The sequence below is a fragment of the Marmota flaviventris genome, chromosome 19, assembly GCF_047511675.1.
Source record: "Marmota flaviventris isolate mMarFla1 chromosome 19, mMarFla1.hap1, whole genome shotgun sequence".
NCBI lineage: Eukaryota > Metazoa > Chordata > Mammalia > Rodentia > Sciuridae > Marmota > Marmota flaviventris.
The window spans coordinates 20,052,126-20,070,327 of NC_092516.1; the positions used below are offsets into that span (position 1 = coordinate 20,052,126).

The window sequence follows — 18,202 nt, forward strand, 5'->3', positions numbered from 1 at the left end:
TAAACTGCACAGAAACATATACATACAAATAAATGCAGGTCTAAAACTGGTAAAAACTCAATCAGGCCTGTAGTCTAGTCAATAATTGACACATACCAATGCCTATTTCCTGGTTTTGATATTGCACAAAGGTACATAAAATGCCACCATCGGGGGATCTAGGTGAAGGGTACATAGAACTCATAGTTTTACAACTTCCTGTGATCATATAATTATTTCAAAATAAGTGACAGTAATTTAGTTTTTATTTTTTAAATATTCTGATCAAAAAGCATCAGTACATTCACTTTCTTAACAAAAGTACTTATGCTAAGTATCCCTCATCCATCTACAGATATATAGCTATAGATAAATTTTCAGAAAATTATGGGATATTTATATAATATAAAAAAATCAGTGATTTCCTTTTTTCCCTTTTGTCATGGCTTTGTACTTTGGTATTTTAGAGTTTTGGGTTTTTTTTTTTTTTTTTTTGGTTTGTCATTTTATTGGTTTTTTGTTTTTGTTTTGTGATACTATGAACTAAATCCAGGGGGCTTTACACTAAGCTGGGTTTTACCCCAGCCCTTTTTATTTTTTATATTGAGTCAGGATCTCACTAAGCTGGAAACTTGCCATCCTCCTGCTTCAGCCTCCAGAGTAACTGGGATTACAAGGTGTGTGTCACTGAAGCCACGTGTCACTTTTTAAAAAATTTTCCCGGGCTGGGGTTGTGGCTCAAGCAGTAACGCGCTCGCCTGGCATGTGTGGGGCACTGGGTTCGATCCTCAGCACCACATAAAAATAAAGATATTGTGTCCACCAAAAACTAAAAAAAAAAATAAATATTAAAAAATTCTCTCTTTCTCTCTCTTTAAAAAAAATAAGTAAATAGAAATAAAGATGTTGTGTCCACCAAAAACTAAAAAATAAATATTAAAAAAATTCTCTCTCTCTCTCTCAAAAAAAAAAAAAAAAAAAATTTCAGCCAGGCACACAGTGGTGCAGGCTTGCTAAACTAAACAAAATCAAAGATAATATGTCTTAAAGTAGGAGCTAGAAATCCCAGCTACTTGGGAGTCTGAGGCAGGAATTTAAGGTCAACCTGCGCAACTTAGTAAGACCCTGTCTCAAAATAAAATACTAGAGATATGGGGCTGGGATTGTGGCTCAGCGGTAGAGTGCTCGCCTAGCACGGGCAGGTCACAGGTTCGATCCTCAGCACCACATAAAAATAAAGGCATTATGTTGTGTCCATCTACACCTAAAAAATAAATATTTTTAAAAAATAATAATTAAAAAAAATAAAAAGACAGAGATGTATGTAGCTCAGAGGTAGAGTGCTTGCCTGCAGAAGTGAGGCCCTGGGCTCAATCCCCAGTATTGGAAAAATGGTCAGACAGGCACACGGATACACACACACAAATTTTTTATGTAGTTATTCCTCTAAAAAAAAAAAAAGGAAACACTTTCCAGGTCTAATTACTGGCTGAGAAAACAATGATGGCCTTTCTTTTCCACCTAACCTTTTGAGAGAGTCCTAGACCAGAGACAGTTTTTATTATGACCTTAATATAAAACGACAGAAAGCTGCTGTGATTTAAGTGAGCCTACTGCATAGACTAAGCTTAATGGGCTTATCTGAACTGAAACTCAAGGAAAGCAACTTTCCTCTGTCAATTCCATTATTCCAGCTACCACTGTGCCCTCAACAGTCCACTTTCTCTATTCTATCACATTATAGGACATGCAGAGATAGCTATTTATTAGCCAATGCTGACCATCTGAACCCTTCTACTACGAGGCAAATTTTTTCAGGTATTAAGTTTAACTGGCTAGATGCACTGTTTTCATGGGACAATATAAGTAGATAGGCTATATTTCAAGTAAATATGTCTATGTATATATGCATAGGGTTAAAAAGAAATCTAATGATCTACGAAAAAACACGTGTTTGGGGGTTGGAACCTTGGGTCTGAAACCTAGCTATGTAACTCACTATGTAAATTTTTTTTAAGCTTCTTTTTTTTTAATCTTTATTTTGTTTATTTATTTATTTTTTTATGTGGTGCTGAGGATCGAACCCAGGATCTCACACGAGAGGCAAGTGCTCTACCGCTGAGCCACAACTCCAGCCCTCACTATGTAAATTTTTGACAAGCAACTTAACTTTACCCTCCCCTGAGCCTCAGTGTCCATATCTTCCTCAAGTGTAAAATGGGAACATAATAACCACCTTGCAGGGTGGCTATGGGAGAGTCAACAGGTGGAGTACGAGTTTGCAGCAGGGCCCCCAAGCAATGGCTAGCACAGAATGTAATTATGAACTACCCATTTTTTTGTTCCTCTAAATTCCTTCCCGTTGGCCTCTTCCACCTCCCTTGATTCTCTGCTTTGTGGCTTTCCTAGGTATCTACAACCAACTGCCTCACCTCACCTGACCCCACCCCCAGCTGTTGGGGCTTCTGAGCACACCATCTACACAGCAAGTGCCCTAACCACTGCCCTTGCTCACTGGCTGGATTCTGGTTAAACAGGGTGGTAACTACATTCATACTGTTTCAATTTTACCAGTCTCTCCAAGTACTGCTACTTTCATCATTTCTAATCTCAAGGGCCACCTTGACCTCCTTGGATTTATTTTCACTCCTGACTGAACCAAATAAATGCCTGTTGAATCCTTACTAGGCACTGGAGAGGCAGAGAGGAGGAAGACTCACCTGATATGGACTCTTTTATTAAAGAGAACCAGACTTGGGTTGGGATGGAGAGGAGGGAGCATAAAGGAGGCACAGGTTTCATATTATTCTCTTCAAACTTCTGAACATCACTACAAGAATGTAGTCCTGTAATTCTTATGTAATAAAAATAAATAAATAAAAATAATAAAAGCCAAAAAAAAAAAAAGATAATGTATGTTAAACTAGGAGTTAGAAAGCTTCAAAGACATGCTTATGATGACCATGAATATGATGGATGAGTCTCCCTCAAGAAAAGGACAAGCAGAGAAACAGCAGCAAGAGTAAAGTCAGAGAAGCACGGGAGTGTGCTGGATGGTCTGGAATGACAAGAAGTTTGTTGTGGCTGGAGAACAAGGTACAATTTGGTAAATCTTTAAAGATATTCCAAGGGCTGGGGATATAGCTCAGTTGGTTGAGTGTTTGCCTCACATGCACAAGGCCCTGGGTTCAATCCCCAGCACCACCAAAAAAACAAACAAACAAACAAAAAAGATATTCCAAATAAATCACTTTAAGTATTTAATAAGTCATCCTCTTCCCTACTGCGGCCTGAAAGTCAATCTGTCTGTGAAAACCCAGAGCCTGTGTGCTTCTACTATTCTGCCCTAATGGAAACCTGCTCTCTGAGAGCAATGGGGACCCTCTGCTGTGAAGGACCGGGGTCAAGTGGCAGGCTCCCATTTGAGCTCTATGAAGTAGCTCTGACAGAGGCACAGAGATGGGCTGATGAAGGGAGAACCTGGAAGGCACAGCCCAGCCAAGACAGCAACAATCAAAGCAAAAGACAACGAAGTCCCACCCAAGTGGAGGAAATGAAGGGAAAACCAGTCAGGGCATAGTATGTTACAGTAACATCATCAAGAGGTCTGGGAGTGGGGGCTAAAGGAGAGGAGGAAGTTAAAGATGACTCAAGGTCTATGACTAGTCTGGTAGATAAGGTCATTAAGAGAAATGATGGGTTTCAAATAATTCAATGCACACTTAAGTGGATTTCCAAGCCTGGAGAGGAGGGTTTCACTCTTCCAGAATAGGAAGTCATGGGAAGAAAAGATCAGGGAGACTAACCCAAGAAAGTAACACGTGAAAGACAAGGGAGCCAAGAACAAGTGTCTCAACAAAAGGAGACAGTAGCTGCCAAAGGCCACAAGAATTCAAATGGCTTATGGATGGAAACTGGACTCAGCACACTAAGGTTATAGGCAATCTTGAAAAATCAAGACAAAAAGTCCGTCTGCCAGTAAGCAATTATTATATATTTTAAAATAGATAGGGGACAGGATTTTAAATGCTCTCACCAAAAGAAATAATTGTTTGAGGTGATGGATATATAATTGACCATTACGCATGGTATACGTGTATCAAAATATCACACTGTGCTGGTCCTCACGCCTATAATCCCAGTGGCTTGGGTGGCTGAGGCAGGAGTTCAAAGCCAGCCTCAGCAAAAGCGAGGCGCTAAGCAACTCAGTGAGATATTGTCTCTAAATAAAATATAAAATAAGGCTAGTGTTGTGGCCCAGTGGTTGAATGCCTCAGAGTTCAATCCCTGGTTCCCCGCCTCCCCACCAAAAAAATCACACTTTACGCCACAAATATGTGACAATTAAAAAAAAAAAAAAAGAATAAAAGAATCTTAGGGGAAATACAGTAAGATTTTTTTTTTTAAAGTCAGTCCACAATGGGTTGTAGAATATGGGGGGAAATGGGTAGGGGAAGGTTGAAAAGTTAAGAGGTGAGGCTGGGGACGCAGCTCTATGGGAAAGCACATGCCTAGCAGGCACAGAGCCCTGGGTTCAATCCCTAGCACTGGGGGGAAAAAAGGAAGAAAGAAGGAAAGGAAGGAAGAGAAACAGGGGCAGAGAGATGCAGCTATACTGTCCAGAATTTCTCCCTCTTCACCCTAGTGCATGCCATCACGCCTTCCTTTATGCAGCCGTGTACACTGACAATTCAACTCCCTAAAATATCCAACATCCTCCTCCAGCCAGGTACCAATTACCTCCCTCTCCACACAGCAGCCCACACAGCCAAACCCTTACTTATCAGCACATGGCTGTCTCCTGTCATCTCTTCCTGTCAGCTTTGTTTCTGACTGTGTGAGGCCCTGGGTTCCATCCCCAGCACTGCCAAACAACAAACCAACACTTTACCATGTGTAATGGTCAATGGCATCGCTTCCATTCCTCCAATTCCAAATCACCAACTATTTCACACTTCTCACTATTCCCATCTCCAGGCTAAAGTGTAGGCTCTTCCCTTCATCCTTACACTCTGAAATCAGTTGAGAGATTTAAGGGACAATTCTCTTATTTTGAGTAAAAGTCTTCCTCTCCATTCCTAATTCCACATCTGAGAAAAGGCCTTTGTCACGTCTACATAGGTATGGTGTCACATCTAGCTTCCCACACCAATCTAACCTATATACAACAGATGGACTGAAAAATCAGCCAAAAATCAAAGCCAAATTCCCAAGGGTAGCCGAGGGGACCCTCCACAACCTCGCCATAAACTAACGTTATGGCCCTCCTCCACCTCCTTTCATAAACCAGCACCACAGCCAAACCAGTCCTCCAGTGTTTTCTTAACATTACATATCTTATTGTTACTCTCTTCTCTTCTCAAATATCCTCTCTGCAACTTTTAATCACCAAGGAAACCTCTGAAACCCCCTCTGAACACCTAAGGCCTCCACTCATTCCTACCACCATGTAACTGTGTGCTACACTGGGAATCTGTTCTACACTAGAGATACATCAGTGAACAAAACAGAAATCCCTAGCTTTACAAAGCTAATATGTTAGCAGGAAACAACAAAAAATGGACTATACAACTAAGCCTTAAGTATATAAAATATTTAAAACCTGTAAATGCTACAAAAAGAAGTAAAGCAGGATGTCAGAGGAACTGGGCATTCTGAAATGGGATTACCTTTTTTGATTTGTTTGATGGTGTTGAGGAGGAACCCAGGGCCTCACACATGAAAGCAAGCACTCTACCACTAAAGCTATATAGCCCCAGCCCACAAATTACCTTTTTTTTTTTTTTTTTTTCCTGGGTACCAGGGATTGAACTCAGGGGCACTCGACCACGAAGCCAAATCCTCAGCCCTATTTTGTATTTTATTTAGAGACAGGGTCTCACTGAGTTGCTTAATGCCTCGTTTTTTGCTGAGGCTGGCTTTGAACTCACAATCCTCCTGCCTCAGCCTTCCACACCTGAGATAATAGGTGTGTACCACCACGCCCATCGAGATTACCATTTTACATAGGTTGGTAAGGGCAGACCTCATTGGGAAGGTAACTCTGAGGAAGCTTGAAGAAGTTTAGTCGCATCAACAGGCCAGTAGAGCCAACAGCAAGACCAAAGCTGGAGCAGGAGCACATCTGGAAGGTTAGAAGGACAGGGGGCCAGGGAAGCTGAACAGAGTGAGCACAGGGTAGAGTAACAGTAACAGCACCTGCAGGAAAGAAAGTGTGACAAGTCTGTCAAGCAGGCAATTGCATATATGAGCACTGGAGCTGGGGAAAAAGGCCTGGATTAGAGTTCTTGGCTTATGGTAGCCTGGAAGAGTTCACAAAGTCTGAGGCCTGGAGTGCTCCAACTGTTTAAAGATCAGAGAGAAGGCCAGGGTGGTGTTGTCCACCCAGGGACCAGAGAGGGTGAGGAAGGAGGAACACAAGTTCAAGGCCAGCTTGGGCATCTTAACAAGATCCTGTCTCAAAATTTAAAAATGCTAGAACATCATTCCTCCTCAGTTCCATCCCCAGATCAGTGAGATGGGAAGAAACATTCAGGAGATGGGAGGAGGAAATCAAGTGCACATCTTAGTGTCCTGGAGGCCAAGTAAAGAAATATTTAAGTGAAGGGGGAACGTCTGATTTGTCTGATGCCACTGATCAAATAAGATGAAGGCTAAGAGACAACCACTGGAGTCAGTAACAGAGGCAGGAGGAATTTTGACAAGTAAGCTTAAGACACAACACAAAGTAAAGAACTAGAGACCAGGTATAGAACACACTCTCCTGAAGTTTCCTTGAAAAGGGAACAAAGAAATGGAGCAATACCCTTCAAAGTATGAATGAAGAATTCTGAAGATGAGAAAAACACAGCATGTTTGTGTACTGTAAGATATGTGTGCAGATAAAGCCCCAGAAAGTCCTAAACACTCAACATTTACTCCTTCCTTCACTCTCACCTGACACCCATTATTTTATTATCTTTATTGATACATATCTGATCTTTATGTAAATGACATTTGCTTTGAAAGCCCTTTTTTTCCTTATTCAACTATCAAACTCTTCCTTATCCTTCAAGACTCAAATATGCCCTCCTGGAAAGCCTTCCTTGACCCTCACCCGGGCTCTCAATGCATTCTTTGTCCCCAGGTACCTTCATGGCAACATGCCTTAGTACCAAAGCATTCCTCTCCACAGCTCTCACCACAGGCCCTGTATTCATCAGAATATCCATCTCCTCTTCCCCACTAACCTGACTCCTCAGGGGCAAGGACAGTTACCCAGAAAGTGTAACAGTTATAAGCAACAACATTTCTGCACTGCAGGGGAGGGAGCCCACGGCCTTGAGCATGCTAAACAAACACTTCCTACACCCTGAGCACTGACTCCAGAGCCAGACTACCTGGGTTTGAACCCCAATTCTACCACTTGGTTGCAGTGTAATTCTGGGAAGCTGCCTGACTTCTTAGTGTCTTGAATGTCATCATCTAAAAAACAAAAACAAAACAAAACAAAACAAAATGGGATATAAATATAGCCTCTACCTCCTAGCATTGTTTAGAAGAAAAAGTAAATTAATATATGTAAAATAGCTGGCATAAACTAACCTATATTTAACATTAACTAACACACTGTTATACTGTAGTCACAGCACCTGAGATTTTAAGTTTGAAACAGAAATCAAAAAATATTTCATGAATGTATGAGATACTAAAAAGCTTTGGGCTTAATGCTGAGAATTGCTTTTACATACATTAACAGGAGTTTTTGTTTACCAGGCAATTTCATCATTTGAACCATGTCATGCACCAATTTTTCCAAAAGCTGTTAAAGTCACTTCTTGATATTTAAATGTCACCCAAACTATCTCTAATGATGTGACAGAACTACAGAACCCCTAGATTCTGCTGAACCTTTCCCTGCATCTGCTCACACCACCATGGTGGCTTCCTTGTGCCTCACACAGCACTGTGTACCACACAACACTGTGGACACAATCTGGCACCATGACACACCATGTGAGTGGCCAAATTTAAAGTCTGATTTTGTCTCCATTACAGGGACCATTCACGGACTGGGACGTAAAAAATAAATAAATAAATAAATAAATAAGCCTTTGTAACCAATGGAATTTCTAAGCAACTAAAAAAGAAATACTAACTTAAGCAAAGATTCAATTTTGCACAAAATTTCCGTTTTAAGCAGCAGCTCATTCAATATTAAGTAACAACTCTTCAAAGAAGTAGTAGGAACCTCTAACATGTTACACCACTTAAAATCTCATGGGAATTCCACAAAAAATGATGATTTAATCAAATGGAGTTAGAGTACAGCTAACTAATTCTGTACTGGAACTACTATTCTCATTTAACTGGCTGTAAATATGCAGGTCAAATTCTCTTCTGCTGGAGGGACAGTTTAAAGAAATTCCCCCATTCTCCCTACGCTCCACCACTATCTATCTCAGAACTAAACAAGCACACAGTTCAGTGACATTCCTGATAATCTTTCCCATGACATGCCCCAATGTGAAGAACACAGGATTTGGAATACAATACCATGGGTCCAGATGCCAGCTCCATCCTAGAGCAGGTCTATTAATCTCTTCCTCTGGTAGTAACAGCAACAATGTGACCTAACAGGGTTGGTGAGGTGAACTGATACTGAATGGCTAAATGAATATATGAAATATATGAATATATGAAATATATGAATTATATGAAATATATGAATATATGAAAAATATATGAAATATATGAATATATGAAAAACTGCATATTTGACATGCACACTGCATACTTAATAAATGATAGTTTTCTTCAAGTCTTCCTAGACTTGATGTTTTAAAAAGATATTAAAAAAGCTCAAACTTAGACCAACCAATACTCTTAAAAATCAAACTGTAAATCAGTAAGAAATGAAGAAAGAAAGAATTCTTTGAATTAAGAGCTGTGATCCCAGGGAAAAGACCCTTCTCTTGACAGACACAAACCAGGCAATGATTTCCTGGCTTTTAGGGGGGAAAGCCTGCCCCACCCAAACCCCTGGAACAACTACAGGCAACCCACTGGCATCAGAGACTCAAAGAAGATGTGATCATTCACCTCACATCCACAGTGGCCACTCACTGTGTGCTTAAATAACTAAGGTTGATCACAACTTACCTCAGGAAAAAAATCTACTAGAGGTCAAGAAGTCAACAACTTTACAATTAATTACTCAAAGGTGGTCATTCCAGTGCTCTACTGACTGCCAATTAAGTGAAACCTGAATACAAGGGTGCAAACGGTGATCTAAGTTCCCTGGGAGGTACCTGGGGTCTGGCTCCTTCGGTGCCTTCTCCAGGATGTGGCATATAGTCGCCTTGTAAAATCCACGGAAATAGCTGTACACTCATATTCACAGCAGCATTAAGCACAATAGCCAGGTATCCACTGACGGATGAATGGATAAACAAAATGTGCCTCGTACACAATGGAATTCAGCCTTAAAAAGGAAGGAAACTGACACACCCTACGACATGGATGAACTTGAAGGTATTAAGCTGAGTGAAATAAGCCAGTCACCAAAGGGCAAATACTGTATGATTCCACTTCCATGAGGGCCCTAACGTAGTCACATTTACAGAAAGCAAAATGATGGTTTCCAAGGCCCCAGAGGAGAAGGACTGCTGACAGAGGGGACTAGGAGTTCATGCCCAAGGTACAGAGTTTCAGTTTGGGGAGATGAGAAACTTCTGGAGTAGATGGCCAAGAAAGTTGCACAGCAACGTAAATATATGTGATGCCACTCAACTAACTGTACAGGTAAAATGTTTTGTTTTATGTAAATTCTACCAGAGCTAAAAAACAAAAATTAAAAACTGAAAGAATAATTTAGAAATGTTTTAATTATTGAAATTATAAATGAAGGAAAGGAGTACTTCTTTCCTCGGTTGCTAAATGTTACATGTATCTCATACCTTTGGATTATTTAGAGAATTCCTATCTCCACACTGTATATATAAGAAAATTGGAACTCAAAGAGCTTTATTCGTCTGCCACCAGAGTATGTGTGCACACATATAAATGCATAATTTACACGTACAGAGATAGAGTGTGTGAGTACGACTTATGCCATGCTGCTGGACATTAATGGCTGTATTTTATCCAGCTGGATAAAAGCCCTATGAGGAAAAGGTCAATGACTTAGATCCTCTTTCTATACTCCAGGACCTACCAAACCACAAGCAGGCCCCTTGAAAGTTTTCAAACCTCCACTGGCTGTGTCACAGAAGCGGCATCCCTTTCTCTACTACTCCACTAACTTGGTAGCGGTAAAACAAGTGGCCTTGAGGAGCACAGAGCTAGCCCTGGATGTGCCCAAACACAGACTGGGCAATTAACTACTCACCATGGGCTTACTACTGTGCCAAGAACTAGGGCAGATAAAGATTCAGACAACTTCACCTTTGAGACAGTTGAGTCTACTGCAATGGACAGATAAGGCTCGATTAAAAAAAAATTGCAAAAAGACAAATGCTCAGCCTGGGGATATAGCTCAGCGATACAGCCTTGCCTAGTACCCACAAAGTCGCGGGTCCCATCCCTGGCACCACAAAAATAAGTAAAAAGACAATGCTCTATAGATAGATGGCGGTACACAAATCTAAAGGAGCACTGAGAATACTTATGGCTCAGGAAAATGAGGAAGATATCCTCTAGAGGCTTCTTAGCAGGATCAGAAAGGACGGAGCTTTCCAACACTACCAGGGAGAAGGCCAGAGAGCTCGCAGCATGAAGAACAGCTGCTGTGGGTCCAGGGGATACTCCTGCCGACTCTGCTATCATCCAAGTGACCTCTGCAAATCTTGCTGTTTTCCCATATATATAAACCTACACCTGGACACGATGTTCTCCCCGAACCCGGAGGAGTTCTCAAGTCAGGATGCCTAGGTTCAAATACTGCCACTGCCACTGCCACTTAAAAAGCGCTTGACCTTGAGCCGGGTAATTAACGATTCTATGCCTCAGTCTCCCCACTTCCGATCAAAGGAGTTGGTGTGATAATTAGGTAATACCCGTCAATCACTTAGCACAGGCCCTGGGCACACAGAAAACCCTCCATAAATAAATGATAGTTATTATCATTATGAAGGAAGCAAACAAGGAGATGCAAGGGTTGTGCATGCAGCGCTTCCAGGGCCCTCCCAGTCCTGAGACATCCCTGGGGGGGATGGGAGCGCACAGCCGGGGCTGCACACCCTGCACGCATGTGTCACCAGCCAGGCTCGGCACGCGCCTCTCCCCGCCCGGGGGAGAGAAACGATGGCTCAGCAGCCCCGGGACCCACTCCCACCCCTGCGGCAGGGCCCTCAGTGGGGCGGGGGGTCCCACTCCACTTACCATGCTGGCCGGGGAGGGGGCGGCTCAGGTGAGCTGGCTCTAGGGCTTCGGACACGTCCCGCCCGCACAGTTCAGGTCATGGTCCCGGCAAGCTCGGGAAGTCCCCCGACCATGCAAAGGCAACCCCTTCCCCACCCGGTCCCGCAGGGACCCTCTAAAAGGAGGACGGCCTCCCGGTCCACCTCATGGAGGACCCCCAGGGCAATTCATCCAGACCCACCCGTTCCTCCCCAAGAAAACTGAAAAAGCAGGAAATGGGGCTCCGAGGCCGGCAAGGAGGGCAGCGGCTCGGGGCCCCCCGCCCGGGCCCGACCCCCGAGGGGGAGGCTACGGGCCCAGGCAGGGGCTCCCCGGCTTCCGCGGACAGAGGCGGCGGCGGGCCCGGCCCCGAGGCTGAAGGGGCGGAGGCTGAAGGGGCCGCGGCGGAGCGGCTCGGCCCGGGTGGCCGGCTCAGGAGAGAGGCCCGCGGGCCCGCGCTGTCCCCACCGCCTCAGCCCACACGGCCGCCGCCGCCCCCCAGAGCATCCCTGCGCGCGCCCGCCCCGGAGCTGCCCGCTCACGCCGCGCGGCAGCCCCGGACCAACAGCCCCAACGCGCCGGAAGTGGCGAACGCCGGGCGGCCCCAAAGCGCTGCCGCCAGGCTGCGGCGCTGGAACCGGACCAATCCGGAATCAAGAAGGAGGGCGGAGGGCGAGGGGCGGGGCCGCACCTGACGGCTCCCGCTGACTCCGCCTCTCCGCGGCCCCGCCCCCTGTGCCCGCCGTCTCGTGCGCCTGCGCGCAGCCATCTTGGTAAAGGAAACGGGGTCTGCCATTTTAGTAAAGGGGAGGTTTTTCTTTCGCTTCCTTCTTTCATCCTGCAAATCTTTGCGGAGCGCATTTCAAATGCCACGCTCCGGGCTAGTAATTTAGCGGCGCACAGCCCCTGCTCTCGCGGAGCTTATCTACCTTCGTTACACACACAGTTTAGCCCTAGGAGTCGAAAGTGTCAAAGGACAATTTTGCCGAACGATCTCCATTGACTTTTCAATTATAAAATCAGGTGACACTAAAGTCCATAAAATAGAATTAAGTGTTCTGATGAGCTCAGCTATAAACGTTGGCCTTATGGATAGAAAAAGGGCAAAAGAAAATCATAATCAAACCCCCCCCCATCAAAAAAAAAACAAAAAAACGGATTTGTTGTTGTTTCAAAGTTACTCTCCTGAAGGCTGAGACAGGAAGACAATAGAAAAATAGCTGGTTAACACCAGATTACTTATAATGTTTAAGGATTGAGATGAGGGAACTTCACTAAATTAAACTGACTTGAGAAAATTTGGTTGTTTTTCTCCAATCCTGATTTCTCATAAAGTCAGATACTTGGTTTCAGCTTGGTAAGATGGAGCTTTGGCATGAGGGATTCCATTTTTATGTTTAGCCTCCCCTGCTGAGGTCTAGTGCGGGAGCTTAGTCCAAAACGGTGGCCTCCTAGAATTTTTATTTTACAAGAGGTAAATAAAGCTTTTGTAGTCCCTGCCCTGTCAAATGTCAACTGAGACCTGAAGGCTCAAATCAGATTTGACCACAGCCAAAGGAAATGCAACTCCAAAGATTGTGAGAGGGAAAAGAAAAAAAAAAAAAAAAGGATTGTATTCAAAGCAAGAATTCACTATGCTGCTATTGGCCACGCAGTTGTAAAATGCTGCTTTTGAGGAATAGTGTCAGGAAGCAAACCCAAGCAGCTGCGGTTGAGTTCTAGGGTGTGCCTCCTGCATACATTGTAGCAATCTAACCCATGGCCTCAAATCTGAGTGTGAATCAAAATCTCACTGGAAGGCATATTTAACTAGGGATTGCTCAACCCCTGCTTGTTAAGTAGGACCTGATAATTTGCATCTCTTAACAAGTTCTCAGGTGATGCAGATGCTAAGACCACACGTGGAGAACCACCAGGCATTATTCATGTCAAAAAACAAAATTACAGATAAGTTTAAAGATGTTAACAGGCTTTTATTCGTGAGTCTAGAATCGGTGGACACCTCATTCCATAAAATGGGAGTGTTCCAATGAACCCAGAGCAAAGGAGTTTAGTTTTATAGACAGAAAAAAGGCTGAGGAAAGCAGAAACAGAAACCAAAAAGCAGATTAGTCATTTCAAAGTTGGTTTTCCTAAGCAAAGCAGACCTCCTTATTGGGCCAGCTAAAACTGGCCTTTTGAGAAATTTGGCTTTAACTCTCCTGACTTCTCAGAAGGTCAGATAAACTAGTTTCAGCTAGGTGACATGGAACTTCAGCATGAGCGCCTCCATTTTGGTTTGGTCTCTTAGGCCTGGTGTAGGAGCTCAGTACAAACCAATGGCCTCCTGCAAATTTTATTTAATATTGATTACCATGGAGGTCAACAATTTTGTTTACTTTTTAGCAAATATTTATTTTTGTGCACTAAGTGACAACCACCGTTCTAAGGATTTGTTGCTGAATGCTCAGTCCTTGTCCCCAATGCCAATCCAATAACAAGGTCATAGTTTTAAGAAAAAAAAAAAAAAAAAAGGTTTATTGCTTCACCTTCAGTAAAGGAGAAACACAGGGGAGACCTGTCCCAAAGGCTGTGTTTCCTCCCCCATCAGCAGAAACAGGGGGCTTTCAAAGAGGCGACTCAAAGGCTACATTCCACGTGTTCTCTGTCGGAGTGGTAATTCACTTGATAATTTGGGAGACAGTCATTTCTGAGATCTTCTGGTACCATCCCCAAAGTCTGGATGACTTCATTCCTATGGTGGATGTGTACTCAAGGACAGATAAATCTGCCTAGGATGGGGAAGAAAAGTAATCCTGTTCCCCTGATATTGGAGAGGGGGAGAGATTAGGGAGGAGCAGGGAAACAAACATGTCTATTCTAGAAATAAGTTGCAGAGGCAGAGCAGCAAGGATTGTATTCAAAGCATAAAGTGGACCCCTGTTCCAGATTCACTGCTGAAGAAAAGAGACATATTTGTGTATATTCCAGAATTTCTTATGGAACTTAAAGAAGTTATTTTAAAAGTATTATGCAATGATGAATCAGTTATAATTGCAGTAAGGTCCTTGCTCAGCAACGGGACGGCCATCTTAAGAAATAGCCGCCATTTTAAGAAAAGTTTCACTTTCCCGCCCAAGGGCCTTTTTGAGAAAGACTCACCACTCCCTCCCACCAACCCCACACTCAACTGCCCCCATTAGGGCCCATGGGCTCTAATCCCTGAGCCTGCCCCATAAAAGTCCCAGAACTCAAGCCTGTATTGCCTCTCTCCATCTATGGAGATGGCCTTCATTTGTCAGCTCTGACAGAGAAGCTCTCGTGTGGGTCTCTGCCTGGTGTCCGTCTTTCATTTCTCGCTCGCCCTTCTCTCGGTTCTTCACTTTCTTTCATGGTATCAAAACCTGGGATCAGGTTCCCAGTGTGCCCACTCCCCTCTTCGAGGGTCACTGAGCATTCCTGGGCCCCGATCTGAATTCCATCATGGGCCCAGGCCCTCCATTCTGCCAAACGCCCTCTCTGCACCCACCACCAGACATCTCAGGTAATACCCCGTCTCTGGTTGACTTAAACAACCTATGAGTCCTGGGAGGTGACCACTGATTGTCCAGCACTCCCAGGGTCACCATGTGGTCAGGGGCACCCCCAGCCTCAGCTTTCACAGCTTTGGCTGGTCCCTACTGCTAACCAGGTCTATAGGTGCCCTTTTATTGGGGTCCTGGGTTTTGAGAAAAGCCACTGAGGGTGATTGGGAGTTGTTCCTGGTGAGACCTCTTGGCCTTGGGTTAATCTCTATGGCCTCTGGTCCTATGTAGTCCCGGCCAGGCACCCAAGTGCCTCTATGGGCTCCTGTCCCCAATGCTTACCCAGTGATGGTGACAACCCCCTAAGCATAACCGTCCTCTCAACCAGGTGATACCAGAGACTGGGGGATGCCCCACCTCAAAACTCACCTCCTACATCTCACCATGGGCGGCCCCTCCTCCATTCCCTCCCATAGTCCCCAAGGCTGCCTTCTGGCTAACCTAGGGGGTCCCTCTCTCTCTCTCTCTGCCTAAACCCCCCCCCAAATTTAGCCATTTGTGCAATCAGATCTGGCCTCAATATCATTTGAACTCTAAATGGCCGCTTAACAGCATTCTAGATCCCAATATTATCAGGGATCTTTTCAACTATTGTGAGCGTTTGGGAAAATGGAAAGAGATATCATACATCCAGGCCTTCTCTTCTCTGTGTTCTAAGCCCTCTCTCTGCAACTCTTGCTCTCCTGCACAAGTCCTCTTAGCTGTCACCTCCCCTATGCCTGTTTCCAAAGGGACAGAAAATCCAACTCAGGACTCCTCCTCCTTCAACCCAGCAGATGAGCCCCCACCATACCACAATTCTCTTTCTGATGAAGCTATCACAGCAACTGTCCCCTCAGCACCCCCTCCGCCCTTGTCTCCTCCCGCTACATGCTCACAGGCTGCTGCTGCCCAACATGAATCTCTAAGTCCTCTACACTAGGTGGCTGGGGTACATGGTGTAATCCGGGTTCATGTGCCTTTCTCTTAGTCAGATCTTTCACAGATACAAAAGCAGCTTGGGTCTTGTACTTCAAGCCCCACCACCTATATCAAAGAGTTTGAATCTCTGACCCAATCATATGATTTGATCTTCCACGATGTCCATATGATCTTGTCGAACACCCTCCTGCCCAAGGAGTGCAGGCGAATTTGGGAGCAAGTTAGAAATTATGCTGATGGGGTACATCAGACCTGTCCTGCCCATCTGATTGGCACTGAAATGGTCCCTGGTCAGAACCCCAGCTGGGATTATAATTCGCCTGGAGGAGTAACTAGTAGAGACCAATTCATTACTCACCTCATGGCAGGACTTAGAAAGACAGCCCATAAGGCTATCAATTATGAAAAACTCCAGGAAGTCATCCAAGATAAGAATGAAAACCCTTCAGCATTTTTAGACTGCCTGACCAGGGCTTTATGACAATATACTAAGCTGGACCTGAGACTCCAGATGGGAGACAACGACTAATGACCTACTTTTTCTCCCAGAGTTTCCCCAATATGGAGGCTAAACTAAGGTGCCTCAAAAGGGAGCCCCTAACTCCCCAAGCTGAGGTTCTGGGAGTGGACTTTAAGGTTATAACGGGAGAGATGAGAAGCCCAGAAGCAGAAATATATCAGATGCTCGCTCAAGCCCCCTATCCGGCCTCAGCATCTGTCCCTTGTTCCACTGGCCCATGGAAGGGACCACGCAGACCCTGTTTTAAACAGGGTCAGACAGGTCAGTGGGCTCATACATGTCCCAAGCCTTGCAAGCCTCCGGCCCTGGTCCTAAAGGCTGTCAGGAGGGACACTGGGTCATTGACTGTCCCTGAGCCCATAGCAGCCCCTGGCCATCCGGCCCTTCTGGTTCTCCTTTCCAACTCTAAGAACTGGCTGCAGAGGACTTACAAAGCCCAGGTCCCCATCACTGACCACTACCATTACTCGGCAGGAACCCAGGGTACTCTGTGTATTTCGGGTCGGCCTGTCTCCTTCCTCCTGGACACTGGGGCTACATAGTCAGTCCCCAAGGAGTTCTGGGGGCCTGCTGCCAACCCTTACAGACACCTAGCCTTGTTTGCGCCTTTGGCTCTCTAATTTTATCCCATATCTTTTTGGTCATTCCACAGTGTCCTGTTCCCGTTATGGGAAGGGACATCCTCACAAAGTTGGGGGCTACGCTTTCCTTCTCCCGTCATGTTCACTCCCCTGATCCTCACCCTGACCTTAGGCCCCTTCCCAATCCCGTCTGCCAGTGCCTTCCCACCACCCCTTCCAAGGTGAACCCTACTGTCTGGGGTGTTTCAAGTCCTCCTATCGCCTCACACCACGATCCCAGTCACCTCTGTCTCAAAACCCCCTCCATTTTCTGGCCCAGTCACAATACTGCTGTCCCCCCTTACTGCTGCTGCTGTCCCTCTCTTTTTTGCAGAACAGCCTCATCAGGCTCCTGATAATAACCGCTCCTTACCCCAGGTGTGTGTAATTATGATTAGTCCTGAGCCACTTTTCTTTCATTGATGCCAGTGACTCGGTCACATTCTCCCATCAGCCTTGCTCTCCCCTCTGGGGATTTGAGCTGCTCTGGGATCCTGGCCTGAGGGCCCAGGACAATGACCATACACCTTCCTCCATGCACCTCGTGGTTGTCTTCTGCATCCACGGACTCCCACCTCATTTGGGTAAGTGACTTCGCCCTTCCCCTCCTCTCCTCCCCACAAGTCTACTCCCTAGAGACGACAGTGACAGGTCTCCTCTCTAGAACTTAGATCTCGGCCCAGCACCAAGATTCTCGGCCATCTCTTCCCCCTGGCGAGTTCACTCTCGGGTCTCTTGAAAGCCCTGGCCAGGCAACCAAGGCTCTCTACCGGCCAAGCCCAGGACTAGGGAAGTAGTGGGTGACTCCCTTCTCTCAGTCCCAGACTCCAGGTCACCATGGGAACTCCAAAATCCCACCTGACGCCCTCTCGGCTGCCTCCTCACACCCTTAGCCCTGCTCCGTTTGGCTCCTGATCTGAAGGCCCAACCACAATTCAACCTTCCCATCTTCATAACTTTTATTACGAGGGCTCAGGAAAATGGAAGGAAGTCCCTTTTGTGTGGGCTTTCTCCTGTCTCCACTCTAAGCCTTCCCTTGGCTCCTCTTGCTCCCCCGCCCAGCTTCTACCTGCCACTAAAGCTCTGGACTCCTCCAGAGACCCAACTTCTAGACAAACAAGGGACCCAGAACCCTGCTCCCTTCTTCTGATATTGAGGCTAAACTAAGGTGCTAAACTAAGACTGGAAGATCCCAGTCTTACTTTCCACTGGTGCTCACC

At 45.2% G+C, this 18,202-nt stretch overlaps 1 protein-coding gene and 1 non-coding gene across 6 annotated transcripts in view; one reads left to right on the forward strand and one right to left on the reverse strand.

The window, feature by feature from the left end:
- The window catches only part of Xpo6 (exportin 6), a 103,347-nt gene extending 91,638 nt beyond the window's left edge, over positions 1-11,709 (reverse strand). For 2 of the 5 annotated variants that reach the window (XM_027948408.3, XM_027948404.3), the window contains exon 1: positions 11,341-11,708. In XM_027948408.3, coding sequence (XP_027804209.1) covers positions 11,341-11,343 — 3 coding nt within the window. In that variant the 5' untranslated portion in view covers positions 11,344-11,708. Of the gene's footprint in view, positions 1-11,340 lie in introns of all 5 variants that reach the window. The other 3 variants (XM_027948406.3, XM_027948407.3, XM_027948409.3) reach the window with 3 other exon arrangements.
- On the forward strand, positions 3,114-3,186 carry Trnav-cac (transfer RNA valine (anticodon CAC)). The gene has a single exon. It is a non-coding gene; the product is annotated as a tRNA-Val (tRNA).
- Positions 11,710-18,202: the final 6,493 nt, after the last annotated feature.